The sequence below is a fragment of the Mesoplodon mirus genome (genome assembly GCF_964341445.2).
Source record: "Mesoplodon mirus genome assembly, chromosome: 17".
In the NCBI taxonomy this organism is placed as follows: domain Eukaryota; kingdom Metazoa; phylum Chordata; class Mammalia; order Artiodactyla; family Ziphiidae; genus Mesoplodon; species Mesoplodon mirus.
Genome location: NC_138993.1, coordinates 70,166,405 through 70,185,184, shown reverse-complemented (window position 1 = coordinate 70,185,184; position 18,780 = coordinate 70,166,405). Strand labels below are relative to the sequence as shown.

General features: G+C 41.0%; 2 protein-coding genes across 3 annotated transcripts in view; both read left to right on the top strand.

The window, feature by feature from the left end:
• Positions 1-990: 990 nt before the first annotated feature.
• Positions 991-8,403, top strand: TEX30 (testis expressed 30). Of its 2 annotated transcripts, XM_082602337.1 has the most exons (6): positions 991-1,101; positions 4,580-4,653; positions 5,140-5,370; positions 6,371-6,422; positions 6,932-7,137; positions 7,977-8,403. In XM_082602337.1, the coding sequence occupies exons 2-6, from the start codon at positions 4,639-4,641 to the stop codon at positions 8,148-8,150; spliced, it is 678 nt and encodes a 225-aa protein (XP_082458463.1). In that variant the 5' UTR covers positions 991-1,101; positions 4,580-4,638; the 3' UTR covers positions 8,151-8,403. The 2 variants fall into 2 exon arrangements, with proteins under 2 accessions (XP_082458463.1, XP_082458464.1); XM_082602338.1 differs by lacking the exon at positions 4,580-4,653.
• Positions 8,404-12,644: 4,241 nt separating this feature from the next.
• The window catches only part of CCDC168 (coiled-coil domain containing 168), a gene marked incomplete at its 5' end in the record, with an annotated part of 38,437 nt that continues 32,301 nt past the window's right edge, over positions 12,645-18,780 (top strand). Inside the window, 3 exon segments of the mRNA XM_082602142.1 lie at positions 12,645-12,830; positions 12,952-12,985; positions 13,083-13,116. Of these exon segments, the coding sequence (XP_082458268.1) occupies positions 12,645-12,830; positions 12,952-12,985; positions 13,083-13,116 (254 nt within the window).

Genomic DNA, 18,780 nt, shown 5'->3' with positions numbered 1-18,780 from the left:
GGGGAAGATTCATTCATCCGAGACTTACTGATTTGCCAGGAATTCTTCCATACGCGGGAGATTCAAGACGAAATAACAACAATAAAGACCCCTGCCTTCGGTCCGGGAAGGAGACAAATTCACAGCCTGTTCGGTGACCGGGGTGGAAGGATGATATGTGGAAGGTCTTTGGTGGAAGGAAAGGCCGCTTAGAAAAGGCCTCACTGAGAAAATGGCAAGTTGAGCGAAGACCCCAAGGAGTTGCAACGGTAGCCACTAGATCTCTGCGAGAGGAGGGAAGACCAGGCCCTGTCGTAAGGCCTCGCCTGGTAGGTTTGGGTGTGAGGGGAGTGAAGAGGCCCGGGCGTCTAGAGCTGAAGGAGCCGGGGAACGAGACGAGTAGGAAACGGGTAAGAGGGGAAGGGACCGATCGTATGAAACCTTGGTCTCTGCAAGGCCTTTAGCTCTGATTACGGGCGAGACGGAAAGCCTTTGCAAAAAGCGTTGAGATGAAGGTGCACCTTTCAACGGGGTCCAGCTGCCCACTGCGTCGATAAGTAGCGGAAAGGTGGCGGGCGGGCGTGGGAACGAGAGGCCCTTTGGCCGACTCTTTCAATAATCCGGGCAAAGACGGTGGTGGGGCTCGGGCGGGTCTGGTGTTAGCGTGAGAAGTGGTTGGATTCTGTACTATTTGCCAGTCGAACAAGCGGGGTCGCTGGATTGACTGCGGGGTGTGTGAAAAAGAGAACAATCAGAGCTGACCTCGCGTTTTTTGGCCCGTGAAACTGCTGGAATGGAGTGGCTGGGACGGGGAAGGGTCCTGAGTGGACGCAGTCGGGGCTGAGGCAGCGACAGGTGGCGGCACGTCAGCGCCCCCCGCGTCGGAGAGTGGACGCCACCGCCGCCGCGTCCCCGCCGGTAGCGGCGGGAAAACTCCCGCTCCCAGCGTGCCCCGCGCGCCGGCTCGCGCGCCCGTGTGGGGGTGGGGCCTGCGCGCGCGTGCGCCGTAGCGGGACGCACTGGCGGGTGCGGCGAGGCGGTCCCTTCGAGTTCGAGTGTGGAAGTTCGCTCCCTGAAGAGAGTGTGGGCGGTTAGGTGCTCCCGGCCACTTTCCCGTCCCCGGTAAGTGCGGCGGCGGCGGCGGCGGCGGCGGTGGTTGGGGCCGACAGATAGCGAACGGCTTCCGAGGGCCCCGGGGGCTTCCCGCGGCCCCGCCTGAGGCGTCTCGGGCTCGCGGCCGTCACCCCTCAGGGGCTGTTGGGAGGCTCCGTGAGGCGTGAGGCGTGGGTTCAGTCCCGCGGGCCGCGGCCGCTGGGGCTCCGGCCGGCCGGCCGGTCGGGAGGCGGCGTGAGGGGACGGTGCGGCCGGGGAGAGCCGAGCGGCTCCGGCCTGGGTCCCGCGAGCCGGGCACCGACGGCCTCCGAGCCGGGGAGGGTCGCCGGGGCCCCGGCGCCGGCGGGCGGAATCGGACGGTCGTCGGGCACCTTTGCGTCCCGAGCTCCGGGAGTGTCGGCTCTCGGACCGCTCGTTGTTGACGCGGCCAGGTTATCGACCTCCCCCCGCCCCCGGCGCCCAGAGGACTTGAACTCTCAAGGCTGGCGTCTAGCCCCGCGATTTCCAGCGTCCCGCTTTGACCCGGTGGATGAGGCGCAGGCGTCTTTCCCGTGGACGGTTACAGGAGGGGTGGCATCTGACCCCCGGCATCAGATGTGATCGCCGTCGCCTCGTGGGCGTGAAAACGCTCTCGACGTGGGCACGCGACTCCATGCGATGAACCTTCGCAGCCTCCCCGAGGTTGGTTGGTGGCGTCGGCCGCCTTTGTAGCTGAGACGCTGCCCCGTCTGACCCCCCCAGAGCCCGGCATGCTCACAGCCTGGACGGTCTAGGCCAGGTTGGGGTTACATCCTGCAGCCGTTTCGCTGTTTCCCGAGTAGCCCAGCTCGCGCGCACCGTTGCGGGAGGACAGACTGTGCGTGCACTGTGAAGTCTGGAAGGGAGGGGCGTTTTCCAGAAAAGGGGCAGCGGTAGCGCAAAAAGCCCAAACGCCCACGGCCGGCAGACCGATAGCAGAGCCCTCTAGGTTAAGAGGGTGGGTTGCATACGTGTGGACCTCATTTTCCTCCCTCCTGAAATCTCACTATAAGAACAGCAGAGGGATTTTCAAAAGGACGCACACCCACAAGGATGAAGAAAATGTGACAGGAAACAACAGCAATAAGATACTGGGCTCCAGAAAGCCCAAGCCTTAGCAGATCAGCTTAATTCTAAACCAGCAGCAGGGAGTTCTGGGGGAACAGTTCTACATCAGAAACAGAGTCTTCGAAATGTGCAGAAGGTGGCAGCGAAAGGAATGGCGCTGGGGATGGATGTGGAGGGCTGTACCTCGGTGAAGCGCGCCGGAGAAGTAGGTAGACCGCTAGCGCTCTCTCCCCGTGTCACATCGTTGGATTCTGCTTCTCTCCCATTAGAAGACTGGAGGCTGGTCTCTTGAGAACATAAAGCAGGATCTTTTTTTTTTTTTAAGCATTTTTTTTGTTGTTGTTGTTGTGGGTACGAGTTTATTAATTAATTAACTTATTTTTGCTGTGTTGGGTCTTTGTTTCTGTGCGAGGGCTTTCTCTAGTTGCGGCGAGTGGGGGCCAGTCTTCATCGCGGTGCGCGGGCCTTTCACTATGGCAGCCTCTCTTGTTGTGGAGCACGAGCTCCAGATGCGCAGGCTCAGTAGTTGTGGCTCACGGGCTTAGTTGCTCCGCGTGTGGGATCCTCCCAGACCAGGGCCCGAACCCATGTCCCTGCATTAGCAGGCAGACTCTCAACCACTGCGCCACCAGGGAAGCCCCAAAGCAGGATCTTTGAACCAGGGGACCCCAGGCACAGTTACGAGGCTCCCTTTATGAAAACAGGGACAATGAAGATTGAAGTCCATCATCCCCCCGTTTAAACCCCAGAACTTTCTGCAGCCAGTCTGATAACCCTTCAGGCTCAAATATGAGAATTCTGCATGCGCACACACACGCACGTGCGCGCGCACACACACACACAAAGGGAAAGATATACACAGTAAGTTAGTCACAGTGGTTGCTTCTGGGAAGGGAAAGGAACATTGTGGCCGGGGGAAAAATGGGAGGAGACTTAACTACTGTTAACTGTTTTAAAATTGTGTACCATGTGTGTATATTACCTATTCAAAAATGAAACGTATTTCTTAAAAAATAATTGTAAGTGAATACACCCTTTGACACAGGAATTTTTCTTACAGATATGTCTACACACGTGAAAATAATGTTAAGTACAGTGCCACTCATTGCAATATGGTTTTAGCAAAAGATTGGAAACAATCTCATTTTCATTAATAGATGGTTGGGAAAATAGATTATGTACAACCCTTCCTTGAAATATTCTATAGCCATAAAAAACAATGAAAGGAGCTCGTTGTATAAGGAAATGAGTAATCACCAAGATACATATTGGGGGGGGTTCAGAAAAGTAGGTCACCAGTTTATAGAAAGAAAAAGATGTGTGTGTCTGTAGGTATATATATAAAATATCTGAAAGCAGAATATTGGTTGCCTTTGAAGAGGGGATCTGGATGGTAAGGCAAAAGTGAAATGGGGGAGAGACTTTCCACTGTATATTTTTGTAACTTTTTAACTTTGGACCATGTTATTATCTATTCAGTGAATGAATTAGTAAATGTTAATGGGAAAAAAGATGAATAATGGAGATTCTGATGTTGATGATATCCTGAACAATAAAAGATCTCTTACTATAGGAAGGAATGCTGCATAACAACCCCGAAATCTCTGGCTCCCAGCATTTCATGCTCTTGGTTCTTCAGGTAGACACTTCATGGTTCTTCAGTGGTTTAGATGTTGGTTGGACTAGGCTGGACTCCAGACTTTAGTTTTGGGTTCTGGTCTGCTCCATGTGTCTTCATTCTGGCACCCAGGCTAAAAAAAGCAAAAATACATGAAGCATGTTTTTCTCAGGGCTGAAGGCAAGAGTTCAAGAGCACTTCTGGAAATTTGCCATGCCTCAGCTCAGAAGTGGCACATTGAAATCTATTCTGTTGATTAAAGCAAGTCACATAGCCAAGCCCAAAGGCAATAGGGTGGAGATTTACACTCTGCCTACTGGGAGGCTCTGCAGAGTCTCAGGACAAAGGGTGTGGATGTGTACTTCCATTGCAGGGTCGGAGGAAGAGCTGGGAATGATAAAGACAAAGGAAATGGGTTAATAGAAAGATGCTGTGAAATTAAGCTGAAGATGGTTGAGAATAAAGATGCTTAGGGAAAAAAAAATATATATATATATATTTTTACAGCATTACCAAGATACAGCATCCTACTTTGATATGAATCTTCTTAAGGCATCCATGTGAAGATATCACATTGGCTTTATCTTAAATAACATCTGCCAGCCCCACACCTGGTCCTATAACCAACTCTGAGTGACCATAGGAATGAAAATAAATAATGTGCTTGTAAAGACATCAGTTCTTAGAGAAGTAGTTCTAAATGTTTACTTTAGCTACTGAGTGTGTTCATTCATAGTTCTTGTGTCTGCCAACCCACCTTTCACAACAGAATCTTCTTTTCAGGGAGATGTCCTTTGCTTCTCAGATGTAATGCACTTTAAGTTTGTTATTCAACAGTGAAAATGAGTCATACAGAGGTAATACATATTTTCATACATTCTGCATCTTCAAGGTTCCTTTTTTTTTTTTTTGTAGTCATATGGCTCCAGAGTAATTTTCTTATTTTCATCTTATACTGTGAGAGACATCATAGCATTAGTGGTTAAGAATGAGGACTTTGGAGCAGACTGCCTGAGTCTGGATCCTAGCTAATTGGATATATAACCTTGGGCACATTATGTAAGCTACTGTGCCTCAGTTTTCTCAGCTATAAAATGGAGATAGTAACAGTACTTGCCTCGGAATTCTTAGGAATGTTAAATGATTTAATACATATAAAGCAGTTATAATAGTACCTGACACAATAAGTATTTCTTAAATATTAGTTATTATTAATATCATTGCTTTTTATTTGGAGGCTGTGACTTGAATCATGGGTCTTGCAGAACAAACATATATAGTTATTCATTTGTCTGAATAGGCAAGGAAGTAATTTTTGATCCATTTATTCTCTTGAATTCCAGGTTAAATTAAAAATACCTTTTGGAAATAAATTACTAGATGCTGTTTGTTTGGTACCTAACAAGAGCTTAACATATGGAATAATTCTTACACATGGAGCATCAGGAGATATGAATCTTCCTCATTTGATGTCACTGGCATCCCATCTTGCATCTCATGGTTTTTTTAGCCTGAGATTTACCTGTAAAGGCCTTAATATTGTACATAGAATTAAGGCATATAAATCAGTTTTGGTAAGAAAATTTCTTTATATTTACTTATAACAGAATTCTGTTTTTAAAATTCATAATAAATTTAAGACAAATTTTATTAGCAGTCATTTGGTTTAATTTAAAAATCCTTTAATGAGTATTCTTAGAAACTCAGCAGTGTGTGAAGACTGTGTAATGGTCAGATTTCTCTTTTTTGCCATCAGTTAGTTTCCATGGGGATGAGTGCTTACATCATAAATGTTTCTCCCTGATATTGCCAAAGAATCTACTTATGATGTAATTTCCATATTGAAATTTAGGATATATAGTTCTAGGTATTTTGCCTTGTATACTATGAATGTACAAATAATATATGATTTCTGTATTAGAAACTATAAAACCCCTGGATAAAACAAATCTGAAATTTCTTTTAATCCAGATTACTTAAAGCTTACTGAGTTTTTCAGAGCTTTAAATTAGATGTTAGTATTATCACATTTTGTATTAGTTGGAAGCTTTTACTGGCTTTTTTTCCCCTCCACGATTTGTTCTTTTTTTTTTTTTTTCTGTACGCGGGCCTCTCACCGTTGTGGCTTCTCCCGTTGCGGAGCACAGGCTCCGGACGTGCAGGCTCAGCGTCCATGGCTCACGGGCCCAGCCACTCTGTGGCACGTGGGATCTTCCCGGACCGGGGCACGAACCCATGACCCCTGCATCGGCAGGCGGACGCTCAACCACTGCGCCACCAGGGAAGCCCCACGATTTGTTCTTTAAAAATATTTTAGTACTTGAATTTGTTTTAGACAGTGTTTTTTTTTTCACTTATTTGCCTGTATTACCCAGTTTATGATTTGACAGTGAAGGCATGACCACAGAGCAAAGAACTGATTACCTCTTCCAAGAAGAATCCCTTGAAATTTCTTGATTGTTTTTGCAAAAATTTTCATACATTTCAGTAATGATGAGAAAATATATGTTGGTTTTCCAGTGGAATATTTCATGGGAGAAGAATTGATAATTTTTTGGTCGATTATTTTTCTAGAATTACCTAAAGACCTCAGGAGAATACAAACTTGCAGGTGTTTTCCTTGGAGGTAAGTTTTCAATACTTGTGAATACTTTTTCTAAAATCTACTCATTAATATAGGAATAGGTAATCGAGAATTAAAATTAATGACAGGAAGAGACTTAAGGATTTTTTGTTTTGTTTCGGTAAGTCACTTCCTGGTGTTACACCAAGATACTTTAATATTTAAATCTAATTTAAACCTCATATATATGTGTTATAACCTGAAGAGGTCTCCTTTTATTTATATCCCTGAATCACCCCCTCTCAAATGATTCCTTCACAAGGATTGTCTTCACCACTTCAAGTATTCTTTTAGAAAATAATTCTTTTTTTTTTTTTTAAGATTTGACTTAAGATCAGTTTTTAGCTCTTCACAAGTCTATGGGTACTGCAGCTTTTTAATTGGCACCTGTTGTAGTTATCAGCAATATGATGGATGAACAGTGAATGAAATCTGACTTGCCACATTATCATCACCACTACTTTATGTGAATGTTTATATTTCAAACTGAACTTAATTTTAATTGGTTTTAGGTCGTTCAATGGGCTCAAGAGCAGCTGCTTCTGTAATGTGTCATATTGAGCCAGATGATGCTGATGGTTTTGTTCGAGGTCTCATTTGTATTTCCTATCCACTGCACCGTCCAAAGCAGCAGCATAAACTTAGAGATGAAGATCTCTTTCGTATAAAAGATCCTGTACTGTTTGTGTCAGGCTCAGCAGATGAAATGTGTGAAAAGGTGAATTATAACTTGATATTTGTGTGAATGAGAGAGAAAGAATGAAAGAAACATCTTGGGAACAAGATATTACCTGCAACATTCAGTCTCTTTAAAAAGATGCTGATTTTAGGGACTTCCCCGGTGGTCCAGTGGTTAAGACTCTGCGCTTCCAATGCAGGGGGTGCGGGTTTGATCCCTGGTTGGGGAACTAAGATCCCACGTGCTGTGGCCAAAAATAAATAAATAAATAAATAAATTATTTTTAAAAAGATGCTGATTTTACTAATGCTAGTTTTTTTCCTTAGTTAACCCTGTTGCTTTGGAGAACCTAAAAATATAAGCATACTGACAATATTCATCCCCCTGTAAAGAGTGTTGGTAAATGGATTAACTCTCACGTAGAAAATGAAGGATTAATATCTGAATCTTGTGAATTTCGGATTACTAGACTACGTTTGGTTTATCATTTCAACATTTAAGCAGATCTCTTCAATTTGTTATAAAATTGACTCTTGAAAAAAAAGTAACTTGTACATATTACTAAGTTTTAGTGTATTTCCCAGAGCATATAAATAATTTCCTTGGGGAAAACATTTTTTAAGAGAATTTTTTTGGCTCTAGTTTACTTAATGATCTTTTAGCATCAGTAATGAATGCTGAATCCGTTCTGTTGTGTTGCTGTATCTGAAAAACATGGACTGCCACTTCTTGCACGTTCCATTGCCTCAAAAGTTAGCTGTAGACTAGGTTTTAATATTTAGTGAATGGATGCCAGTATAGGTGCGGTGGGAGAGAGGAAATCTTTACTGAACACCAGTAGAACATTAGTCTAGTATCATCTTCTTTTTTCCCTTTAGAACTTGTTGGAGAAAGTGGCACAGAAAATGCAAGCTCCTAATAAAATCCACTGGATTGAGAAAGCAAGTCATTGCATGGCAGTGAAAGGACGGTCAACAAATGATGTTTTCAAAGAAATAAATACACAGATTTTGTTTTGGATCCAGGAAATCACTGAAATGGACAGGAAATAATTGTCTGTAGTTACAAGCTATGTTATTTTGAATACAAATACAGTTAATTTGTTAAAGAACAACATACCTCTAAGCATTATGAGATATATTTCAGACTAATTTAATGTTCTTTATTAATGTTCCCCCATTTTTTAAACACATTTTAATTGTGAAATTAATGCCCTTTACAAAGTGTCTTTTGAAAGCACCGTTATAGTTGTATAAAGTTGATGTACAAATATTGAAGGTGGTCTAAATATAATTTATTTTCTTTAATATAGTTAAGTTTTGAAAAATTAAACATTGAATTTTGTTACAACAGAACTTTTGTCTTATTGCTGCGCAACTGAGAACGTACTCTTAATTTTGCAGAGCAGTGTCATCTTTATGAAAGGAAACCAACTTTAGTAAATTTAGTCAGTTTTATAGAATGTATACATCTATTATCCTAATCTTTTAATAAATCTCAAGGGATAGATGAAGATACATTTTCAAATATGGGGACTCTGAACATTGTTTTTAGAATAAAGTAACAACTTTCATTCATTAAATGTTTACTGAAGGTCTGTTATAGGCAAAGCCTCATTAGGTTTGCAGTGATGAGTAAACACTTGGAGTTTGGTGTAGTGGGGGAACTTGATGTCTAAAGCTCTCTGATTAAGGGAAGAATGAAATAAGGAGTAAATAGTGGGACTAACCTCTGTGCTGTATCTAGGCAGAGTTAGGGCACTTAATTTTGCCTTGAGAAGTGCGGGTATCACTTGGACTAGACTTGAATGGTATTGAGTTATATAGTAAAAACATAGGTTCTATATTTCCTATAAAGAACATGAAAATGTGATGAGGCTGATGATATATATATATATAAAGTTTGTAGTGAGCAGTGGTTTTCTATAGTAGGAAATTAACGCCCTTCCCTGGTTTCTCTACTGCCCTAAAGTTAGGCCCTTCAGACAGCCAGGGTGGCCTGGGAAGCTTGCAGATTTTTGAGATCCCTCACTCCTCCTGCCCTGGTGAGGTTAATGGATTTTAATTACTTGTTAATTTTTCTAAATAGTGCATAAAGAACGAAAACGTAGGTAACGGTATCTAAATTGTGTGTATTATAGAATGAAATCACGTACAACTACAAAATCGAAATTTCCATGTCAGTGTACAATAGTTATTCACTTTTTGACTGAATTTCTTGAACAAGGCCCTAACTTAAATAGTATATAATTCTTAACTTTTAAAACAAGAGTGATCAAAATATTATAAAAAATATTTAACCAGAGCTGACAAATATAATAATGGTCTATTTAAAGTGTAAATCAATTGGAAAATATTAATACTGTAAACCAGAAGTGAAACTAAAAAGGAAGATACAAAGGAAAACTTACTATAAAGCAGACTATAATATAAAAGTACAATGAAGAAATCGATTTAAAAGGTTACTAACCTGCCATGTAATTATAATATTCAAGTTTTCAAATTAAACTATAGGCATAATATGGATGACCAAAGATACTACTATAAATATAGGGATGTCGTAGAAGGTCATTTAAAGTTGATTTTACCCTGCGTTATCTATGAGAAACTACTGTTCTTGATTGATGAAGTAACTTGTCATTTGAGAACTGTGTACCTAGGCATGGGTGGGGAACATACAACTGCGAGAGAAAGATATGAGTGATACGTGTAAGGCCAAAATAAAAATTTGTGAAAAGGTCCCATCTGCTCTTCTGCACAGAATTGACACATCTTGCAGGGAAAGGGTGCAGCTCCTTCAAGTTTGAGATTATGGTCAAAGAGCTATCCTGGCGCCGGCTCTGGTAGGCCCTGATTAATGGCACAACCATTCACTTAAATCAGTAGTTCTCAACTGGGAGTGATTTTGTTCTCTAGCGGACATTTGACAAGGTCTGGAGACATTTTTGGTTGTCACGGCTGGGGTGGGGCTGCTACTGGCCTCTCATAGGTAGGAGAAAGTCGTATGCTAATACCTGCAGTGTACAGGACAACCAGCCGTGACGAAGATGCAGCCGGTCCAAAATGCCAGTAATGCCTAGGTTGAGGAAGCTAGTCCTTGACAAACCAGCTTTGGGATTATCTTTAAATACTTTCTCCTTCACCATTAGCTTTTCTACACCACTTCTGAATCCATTTGCTTCCTTTTAGTTGCCAAATCCTGTGTTTTCAGTATCAAAGTCTGATTCTATCCCCATACTGTAAAATGAATTATAGTAGCCTAATTCATTTTCCTATTTTATTTTCTCCTTGGTTCAATAAACCATTTGATACCTCTAACTCAAAAACTGTTGGAGGATCTCCAAGGGTGACTATTAAGATTAAAGACCTTAGTTCAAGGCTCTCCACGATAGGCCTTATCAACATTTTAACCTTATTTTCTCTCCCCCATACTCTGAACCTGTACACAGTACTCCAGCTAACCTGGATACACAAAGTTTATGAACAAGTCTTTGTCTTCTCTTCCTGAAACTTTTTTCTTTGTTAGTCTTTGTCTGTTACCAAATCATACTCATCCTTCAAGGCCCTTAAATTCTCTTTCCCACTTCACAGCTTTTCTTGAATTACCCCAACCATCTCTCCTTCAAAGCCACATAATATCTTCTCTGTTGCTATTCACACTCTGCCTTTTCAGAGATTATTGACATATTTGCTCTATACAACTAATTACATACTGCTTCGGGTCAGGGAATGGTTTTACTCATCTTTGTATCCATAAAGCACTTGGTGTTACTTGCTCAGTGCCTTAGTCATTTATTATTCAATAAATCCTTGTATTGAACTAAGATATTAATATCCTTGGTTTTATATTGCTATTTTGTACACTTATTACTGGGACTTCCTCTTTACATGTAAAGAACAAAAACCTAGTTCACAATGTCCAAATAGTTCAAAGAGTGTGGCATTGGTAGATATATTTTTTTAAACTTAAATAGAGATTTTTTCTGGGTGTGTTCTTTCAGTATCTATATTACTGTTAGTAATGGGATTTCTCTGCTGTTTTTTTTTATTGTCTTCGTGACTTTTAAAAATAAACATAGCATTTACTTTTTTTTGCTGCTCACTTGAGATTGACATAAGAAGAAGTTTCTAGTGCAAAGGACAGAGTGTCTATGCTGAAAAATAGGTAATTGTACTTTTATTAGTTGTCAAGTACTTAAATAACAAAAATGACAAAGCCCTGGAGGGGATGGGGATACTCTTCTTTACCTCTCTGCAGACTTAAGCATCAGCGGGAGTGGTACACAGAAGCTCCTTTTCAGTTCTTATAAGAGCTATTCGTGGTATACTAATTAGGGATTCAGTGTCATCAAGCCCTAAAAGATCTAAGGAACTAGAGAGTTCCTTAATGTTAAAACGCTCAACCCCCTTTAAGATAGTTAACATTAAATGAATTAGAGAATGTCTGCCATCAAGGCAAGAGAAATTGAGTATTTTGCCAGCTGCATTAAATATTATAGAAAACCCCAGCAGAAATAAAATCACCCTGATCGTGTATATGGATGGGGAGTCAGAGAGGAGGGTGGACCTTACCCTAGAAAAGCCAGAGGAATTGTTGAAGTTTCTTCTAGAACTAAGGAATGCCTACCATGCATTCCGGAGAGCTATACTTTGCAAAGACAAACCCCATGATCACAGATAACTAAATTAAGATCATAAATACCTGTCGGCTATGGTCCAGTAGACTGGGAGAGTGTAAACTCCTAGGATGCGTCATTGATCTCATTATTTTTAATTCTCAAGGGAAGTAAGAGCTCAATAAATCTTTCTTGCACTCAGTTGAAGTTATGTGACAGAAGAGGCCTGAACAGTTAACTCTGGTGTAAAGAATTATACTTCTTTCCTCAACCGACCTTGAATAAGTGAAAACAGAGGAAGAATTAATTCATTACGTCTTCAAAGGGAAAGTGCTCTAAATCCAAGGTAGTATTAATATTTTCATTAATAGTCCAGACATTTTGTATACTTGTGACTAAACTACTCTCTAGACTTTGAGGGAAGGCGAGCAGTGCTTAGATCTGGTTCTGCCCCACCCTAATTCTGACATCAGCAAGCATCACAAGTAGCTGCTCCTTGGAATCAACAGAAACAGGGTGAAGAGGAAATTCACCAGGAGACCATTCCAAAATCTACCAAATTCTAACTTGGGTTTTCAGCATCACAGTAGATTGTCGAAGAGGAACACGGCTGAGAGACCCCTCTAACAAAAAGAAATATAAAATGAGGTGTTCTGTTTTGCTAAAAAATCAAGTTGATGTGAGCTCAGTTAAATACCCATTATGACATGTACCTCACTTTTCTTAGACCCAGAGCAATCACTGCTGCACTTGACAAGGCACTGGGCACCACTGGACATTTTTTTTCTGGCAGAGCATTGCACGTGGTTATGAGATGGGCCTACCACCTTTCTGTGTTTGGGGGCATCCAGAATCGAGGACTTTGGAATGAAGACATCAGTCTATTTCACATATAACATAAAAATGTCAAAGTAATTTTATTTCTTAAAAAATGGAAAATAATGCATTTTTGACATGGGACCTTCTAGAGTCCTGGATTTCTCAAAATAACTGGATGGCAATCTTATTTATAATTTTTCTGGGAATTATCTTTGAGATCATACTCATAAAGATTTGTACAGCCTTTCAGAAGAAGCCTGCACTTCCTTCAGAAAAGGATAATACAGATGCCCACAAGGTAAGAACAAATGCTTGATTTCCTTTTCCCCGATTTTTCAAAGTAACACATAAGAATAACTTATAAAATTGTGGAAGTTCATTTGGATTACTCTAATATTTTATTGTCTCCCTTGAAACAGAAAGAAGACAGTTGCCTTAAAATCATGAAATTTGGTAAGTATCCTACAATTTAATATTTTAATATAAAACTTGTTCAGCCTGAGCTTCTCCTTTTGGTGCTCTGACATTTTTTATTCCCATTTATCTCTAGGTAACTGGTCAATTCATTCATCTTCAGAAGAAAGGTAAGTGATGTATTTTGAAATTAGATGAAACAGGTTGGTTTTGTTCTACTCAAAATTACATCTGAATTACAGAAAAGGGTTTTCCCATTTGTATAGAGGATGACAGCTGTTCAACATCATAATTCAGTTGAACTCTGATTTTTTAAATGGTTGCTCTGTTCCAAGCTGTGTCAAATGGCTTTTTATGTATTGTTGAAATTATCCTTGTAGGTAGGTAGTCTCATTACTGTTTTTACAAATGAGGAAAATAAAGCTTAGAGAGGTTAAGTGGCTTGCTTCCCTACCCCATCCTCTCTCTCCAATACACATGAAGAAGTAATAATCACCAGTTCTGAAAATTCAGTTGAAAAATATTCATTTAGCACCTCCTGTGAACCGAGCAGATCCTGAGCTAAGTGCTGCAAGAGTGACATGAAATGAGTTTATATCATCAGCATCCTAAGGATGCCTGAGTGCTAGAGATTAAATACAGACATCACTACTCTTGTTGCTATCAATATCTTAATTGTTTTCATCGAAGTCTGTTCAGCAATCATTAGATATCCCTATACAATGGACATTGGGTTTTATACTGGGATACAATTAATAAGATGGTATCTCTTCTCCGGAAGCTTATATTCTTGTGGAGGAGACATAGATATAGAGATGACTGCTTGCACTACGGTAGCACAGTGATAGGAGTACTATGAGAACATCTAGGAGGTACCTAAGCCAACATAGGGGTGTTGGGCTGGCTTCATGAAGAAGGTTATACTGGAGCTGAATTTTAAAGGATAAGTGAAAATTAGTCAGAAAAAGACAGTGGGTTAGGAGGATAAGAAAGGCAATTATAAGCCATGAGCAGAGGCAAGGAAATAAGGAACAGGGTATGTGCAATAAATTATGATGATTTCAGAGTTGCTAGAATGCTAAGGACGAGTCAGGGAGTAGTGGGAGATGAAGGTGAAAAAATATGCAGGAGTCAGATCACAGGGGACTTTCTATACCCTGTTAAGAAGCTTGGAGTTTATTCTGATAGTGAGTAGCCACTGAAAGTGAGTTAAGCGTAGGAGTGACACAGTTTTGTGTTTCAGCTAGATCACTAGTAGCTAGCTGTGTGGAGTATGCATCTGAAAATTAATTTCTTTCAGTTGTCAGTTGTAAAGGGGCTTTCTTCATTTAACCTGGTTGCTCTATTTTTATACTGAGTACTAGCAACTCTAGTTATAAAGTGGGTATCCTGAGAAGCAGTAACAGTATCTGGAAGTACGGGGAGGTGGAATCCCAGTAAGGGTTGGTTGGGAACAGGAATGCCAGAGCAAAGCAGGACACCTCAGAAGTGCATCCACCATAAACGATCATCCAGAAGTCAACTGGACAGACCAGGAGTTGGTGTTTGAGGTGTACAAGGCTTAGGTGTGCACTGTGATTGAAGATTCTCATGTAACTAGAGGATTGACAGGCAAGAGAGGAAGCCACAAGAGGAAGTGGGGAGAAAAGGATTTTTAGCACCAGGATCAAGATAATCTGAGAGTTTCCCCATCCCTCTGTGCCATTATTCCATTCCTGCTTAGTCGCAATTAAATAATTTTAGTAGGCTTTAGGGAAAAGTAATTGAGAAGAAGAGATTGGGGGGGATGGTGTTGAGGGAAAAGGGTTAGGAAAGAGATATGGCTTCCATGGTGGCAGTACATTGTAGTGAAAAAACACATTTTAAATTAAAAAGGTCTAGGTGTATGTCATAGTTCTGCCTCTAAATGATGGCATGGCCTTGGGCAAATGACTTAAACTCACTCCTTTTCCTTACTTTCAAAATAGCAGTTAGAAGAATTACCTCTTAGGACTGTCTTGAAGATTCGTTAAAATGATATGTGTAACAAAGCAAAAATATTTTACTGTGGCACCAGAATTCCTTTTTGGGGTAGAATTATATTTGGGAGAGCATCTTAAATTATTTTGAGATAAGAGGGCTTAAATATTGGTAGAAACTCAAGCATAAAAATGGTTAAAGTTGCACTGCATCAGAGACTGAGTGGGTTTCGTCTTGCTTATGAGATGAGAGAGAAGAGAAAGGGGAGGGGTGGGCAGAGAGCGGGGAGGAGCGGGGGAAGCATGTGAGGCTCAGGACTGAATGGCACCAAGGATGTCAGAGGATGAGCCCACCACTCAGTACCTGGAGTCAGGGAGAGCCGTGCTGGCCAGGCAGAGTCTCAGTGAGCAGTGCAAACTGCTGATCTTATATCCATTGAGTTTTGGGAAATGGTTTGTTTCAGGGTTGACCTCAGCCTTATACGTGTGTTCCTGGGAAAGTCTGCCATCAATTGCCTGAGTTTCAAAGATTAAAGCTGTCACTGGTTGGCTTCAGAAGTGTATTTCCTGAAGCGAGTTACCATTGATAGACAAAATTGTTTAAAAGCAGATTTGGTGTTTGTTACTATGACTCTAGGATTATGCTATGACTCTACGCCATTGATTGATTTAATTGATTTACAACCACTTCTAGTACTTACTTGTTGCCATGGCTATAGAGCTGTCAGTCTTTTCCTAGAAATATGGGGAGTTCTTTTTAAAAAGGCCGGTTGAGATTCCCTGGTGGGGAGAGGCCAAAGGACATTTTAAAAATAGACAGACATGCCTAATGGTTAAGTGGGAGTTGTTTGTATTGCTGTAGTTAACTCCCTTCTATATCTGCCTCTAGCTTTTCGTTAAAGTTAGCCACATGTATGGGTGGTTTGTGTATGTGTATTTTTCCCCCTTCATTGAACCTGAAGAACGGGTTGGGTTGTATATCTGGATCAGCTTGCTGTGGACAAGCGTTAGCCATCAGAAAGCTAGAGGTGAAAATGGCCACTCAGCAAATATTACTGAGGGCCTACAATGTGCTGCAGGCCCTTGAGATACAGCGGTGAAAAAAACAGACATTGCTTCCCACCTTATGTTTTAGACAGAGGGGAGTCTGATAGTAAATGACAACATGATAAATAAATTATATGGGAGGTGGTGATAATTATATGTGATATGGTAAAACAAAAGATAGTGTAGGGTAAGAGGAATCAGTGTGCCAGAAGTAGGAGAAGAGAGGTAGGTGCAATATATGTGGTGGGATTTGACTAAAGCCTTGAAGCGATGGGGAGTTAACCAAACAGAAATGGTAGAAGAGTATTAGAGAGGTTAGAGAATAGGTGACCAGATCATGGTTGGACCCTGCAGGCCATCTTAAAGACAGTGGCTTTTACTCTGAGTGACAACAGGGGATCATTGTAGAGTTTTATGCGGGAGAATGATGTGTTCTGTCTTATATTTTTAAAGGATTATTCTGCCTGCAGTGTTGAGAGTAGACTATACTGGGTCAAGGGTCTAGGCAGACAGCAGGCTTTTGCAAGTAATTCAAGTGAGAGATAAAGGTAACTTAAACCACGGTGGTAGCAGTGGAGGTGGTAAGAAGTGGTTAGGATATACTTCGAAAAGTAGAATCAATGGGATGTGTGGATCTGAGAGAAAGGAGGCTAAGATGACTCCAAGATTTTTACCTGAGCAAGTAGGAAAGGTGCAGTTGTCATCAACTGAGATGATGAAAGCTGTGGGTGGAGCAGGTTTTGATGGGGAGATGAGGAATTTTGTTTTGCAACTGTTGAGTCTTAGATTGATTGGGCATCCAATAGAGATAGTAAGTAGTCTTGGAGAGATGTCTGGTAGAGACAGTGAGTTTGGGGGTTCTTGGCACATAGGCAGTATTAAAAGCCACAGAGAGGGTGAGATTACAAAGGGACTGTAAGGGGATAAGAGGAGCAGGGGCTGAGCCCTGGGGAGCTTCAAAGAGGGCAGGAAGAAGAGGAGGAACCAGCAAAGAAGACTGACAAAGAGCTACCAATGAGTTAGAAAGATACCCAGGAGAATATGTGGTCTGGAAGCTCTCCAGAGCAGGAAAGACAAATAGTTATATAAGGTATACAAGTTAGGTATCAGACCAATATCCCTTATGAATATAGATGTAGAACCCTCAACAAAATACTAGCAAACCAAGTTCAGCAGCATATTAAAAGGATTATATACTCTGACCAAGTGGGATTATCCTCAAGAATGCAAGGTTGGTTCAACATACATCTAGCATTGTTTTATTATGTTTAAAATCATAATATTAAATTGTTGAAATATTGGTCTTACATTTCAGCTTTTTTCTATATTTTCCCTGAAATGTGCAAAAAACTAACTCTGTATATGTCTCATATTTTCACTGTTCACTTTCCTAAGTGAATAATACTCCTGTCCTGAGGAAATTTTATCCTAATTATGTCTGGACACTGCTATAACTTGTTAGAGTCACCTGGATTCCCTAGAATGCTTATGCATCCTGCCTGTATCAGTTAGACTATTTTAATTCTCAAGTAACAGAAAACCATGATTCAAACTGACATACCAAGAAGAGAATTTATAATAATCATATAATAGGAAATCCTGAGGTAGTATTTGCTTCAAAATTGGTTGATACAGTGGCTCAACAACTTCATTAAGGTCCTGTAACTCTCCCTCTGCCTTTCCTCATGTTGGTTTTACCTTAAGGTGAACAGAAAGATGGCCACAAGAGTTTCAAAATCAGACCAGCAATGTCCAGAGGAAGTAAGAGGCCATCTTTTTCTCTGTCTTTCCTGGGAGCAAGGCAACTTTTCCCAGTTAAAAATCTTTGTCTTATGCTGGGATTAGTTCATGCCCATTCCTAATCTAATTACCATGTTAGATTTAGCCTAATCATTTGGGGTAGAATGAATGTTGAAGAGTCCACATCCATGATCATTACTGCAACTCCCAATTTTGCTCTAGTAGTAAGGAAAAACGGTGTTACCAAAGGTGACACGATACTAAAGATAATGGGTAGGTGTATTAGTCAGGGTTCTCCAGAGAAATAGAACCAATGGAAGATATATTAATAGATAGATAGATAGATAAATATAAAAGGAGATTTATAGGAATTGGGTCACATGGTTATGGAGGCTGAGAAGTCCCATGACGTGCCCTCTGAAAGCTGTAGAACCAAGAAAGCAAGTGATATAATTCAGTCCAAGGCAGAAGCCCTGTGGGGAGGGGGTGTGCAGCACTGGTGTAAGTCTCAGAGTCCAAAGGCCCAAGAACCAGGGGCTCTGATGTCTGAGGGCAGGAGAAGATGGATGTCCCGTCTCAAGAAGAGAGAGGGAGAGTTTGCTCTTCCTCCGTCTTTTTGTTCTGTTCAGGCCCTTAATGGATTGGATGATGCCCACTCAGCTGGTGAGGGCATATCTTCTTTACTCAGTCTACTGATTCAAATGCTTATCTCCTCTGGAAACATCCTCACAGACACTCAGAAAGAGTGCTTTACTGGCTTTCTGGACATCCCTCAGCCCAGTCAAGTTGACACACAAAATTAACCATCACAGTTGGTAAGAAAGATATGTATACAGCCTGTATATTAGATGTTAATAAATTCTCTTAACAGTTGAGAGAAGTTGAAAAAGTATTTTATTTTAAATATTCACCTAATAATTTTGTGTTCTCTATGAAAAAAGGCAATCAGTAGTTTAGCCTAAACTACTCCAAATTCTAATTAGCAGAATCCAAATCAATGAGATTTTCCTGTATAAAAAAGCATTTAGAAAAAATGATTTTTGTGATGGGGTATATTTTGATGATTTCATATATTATCTTCATTGTTTA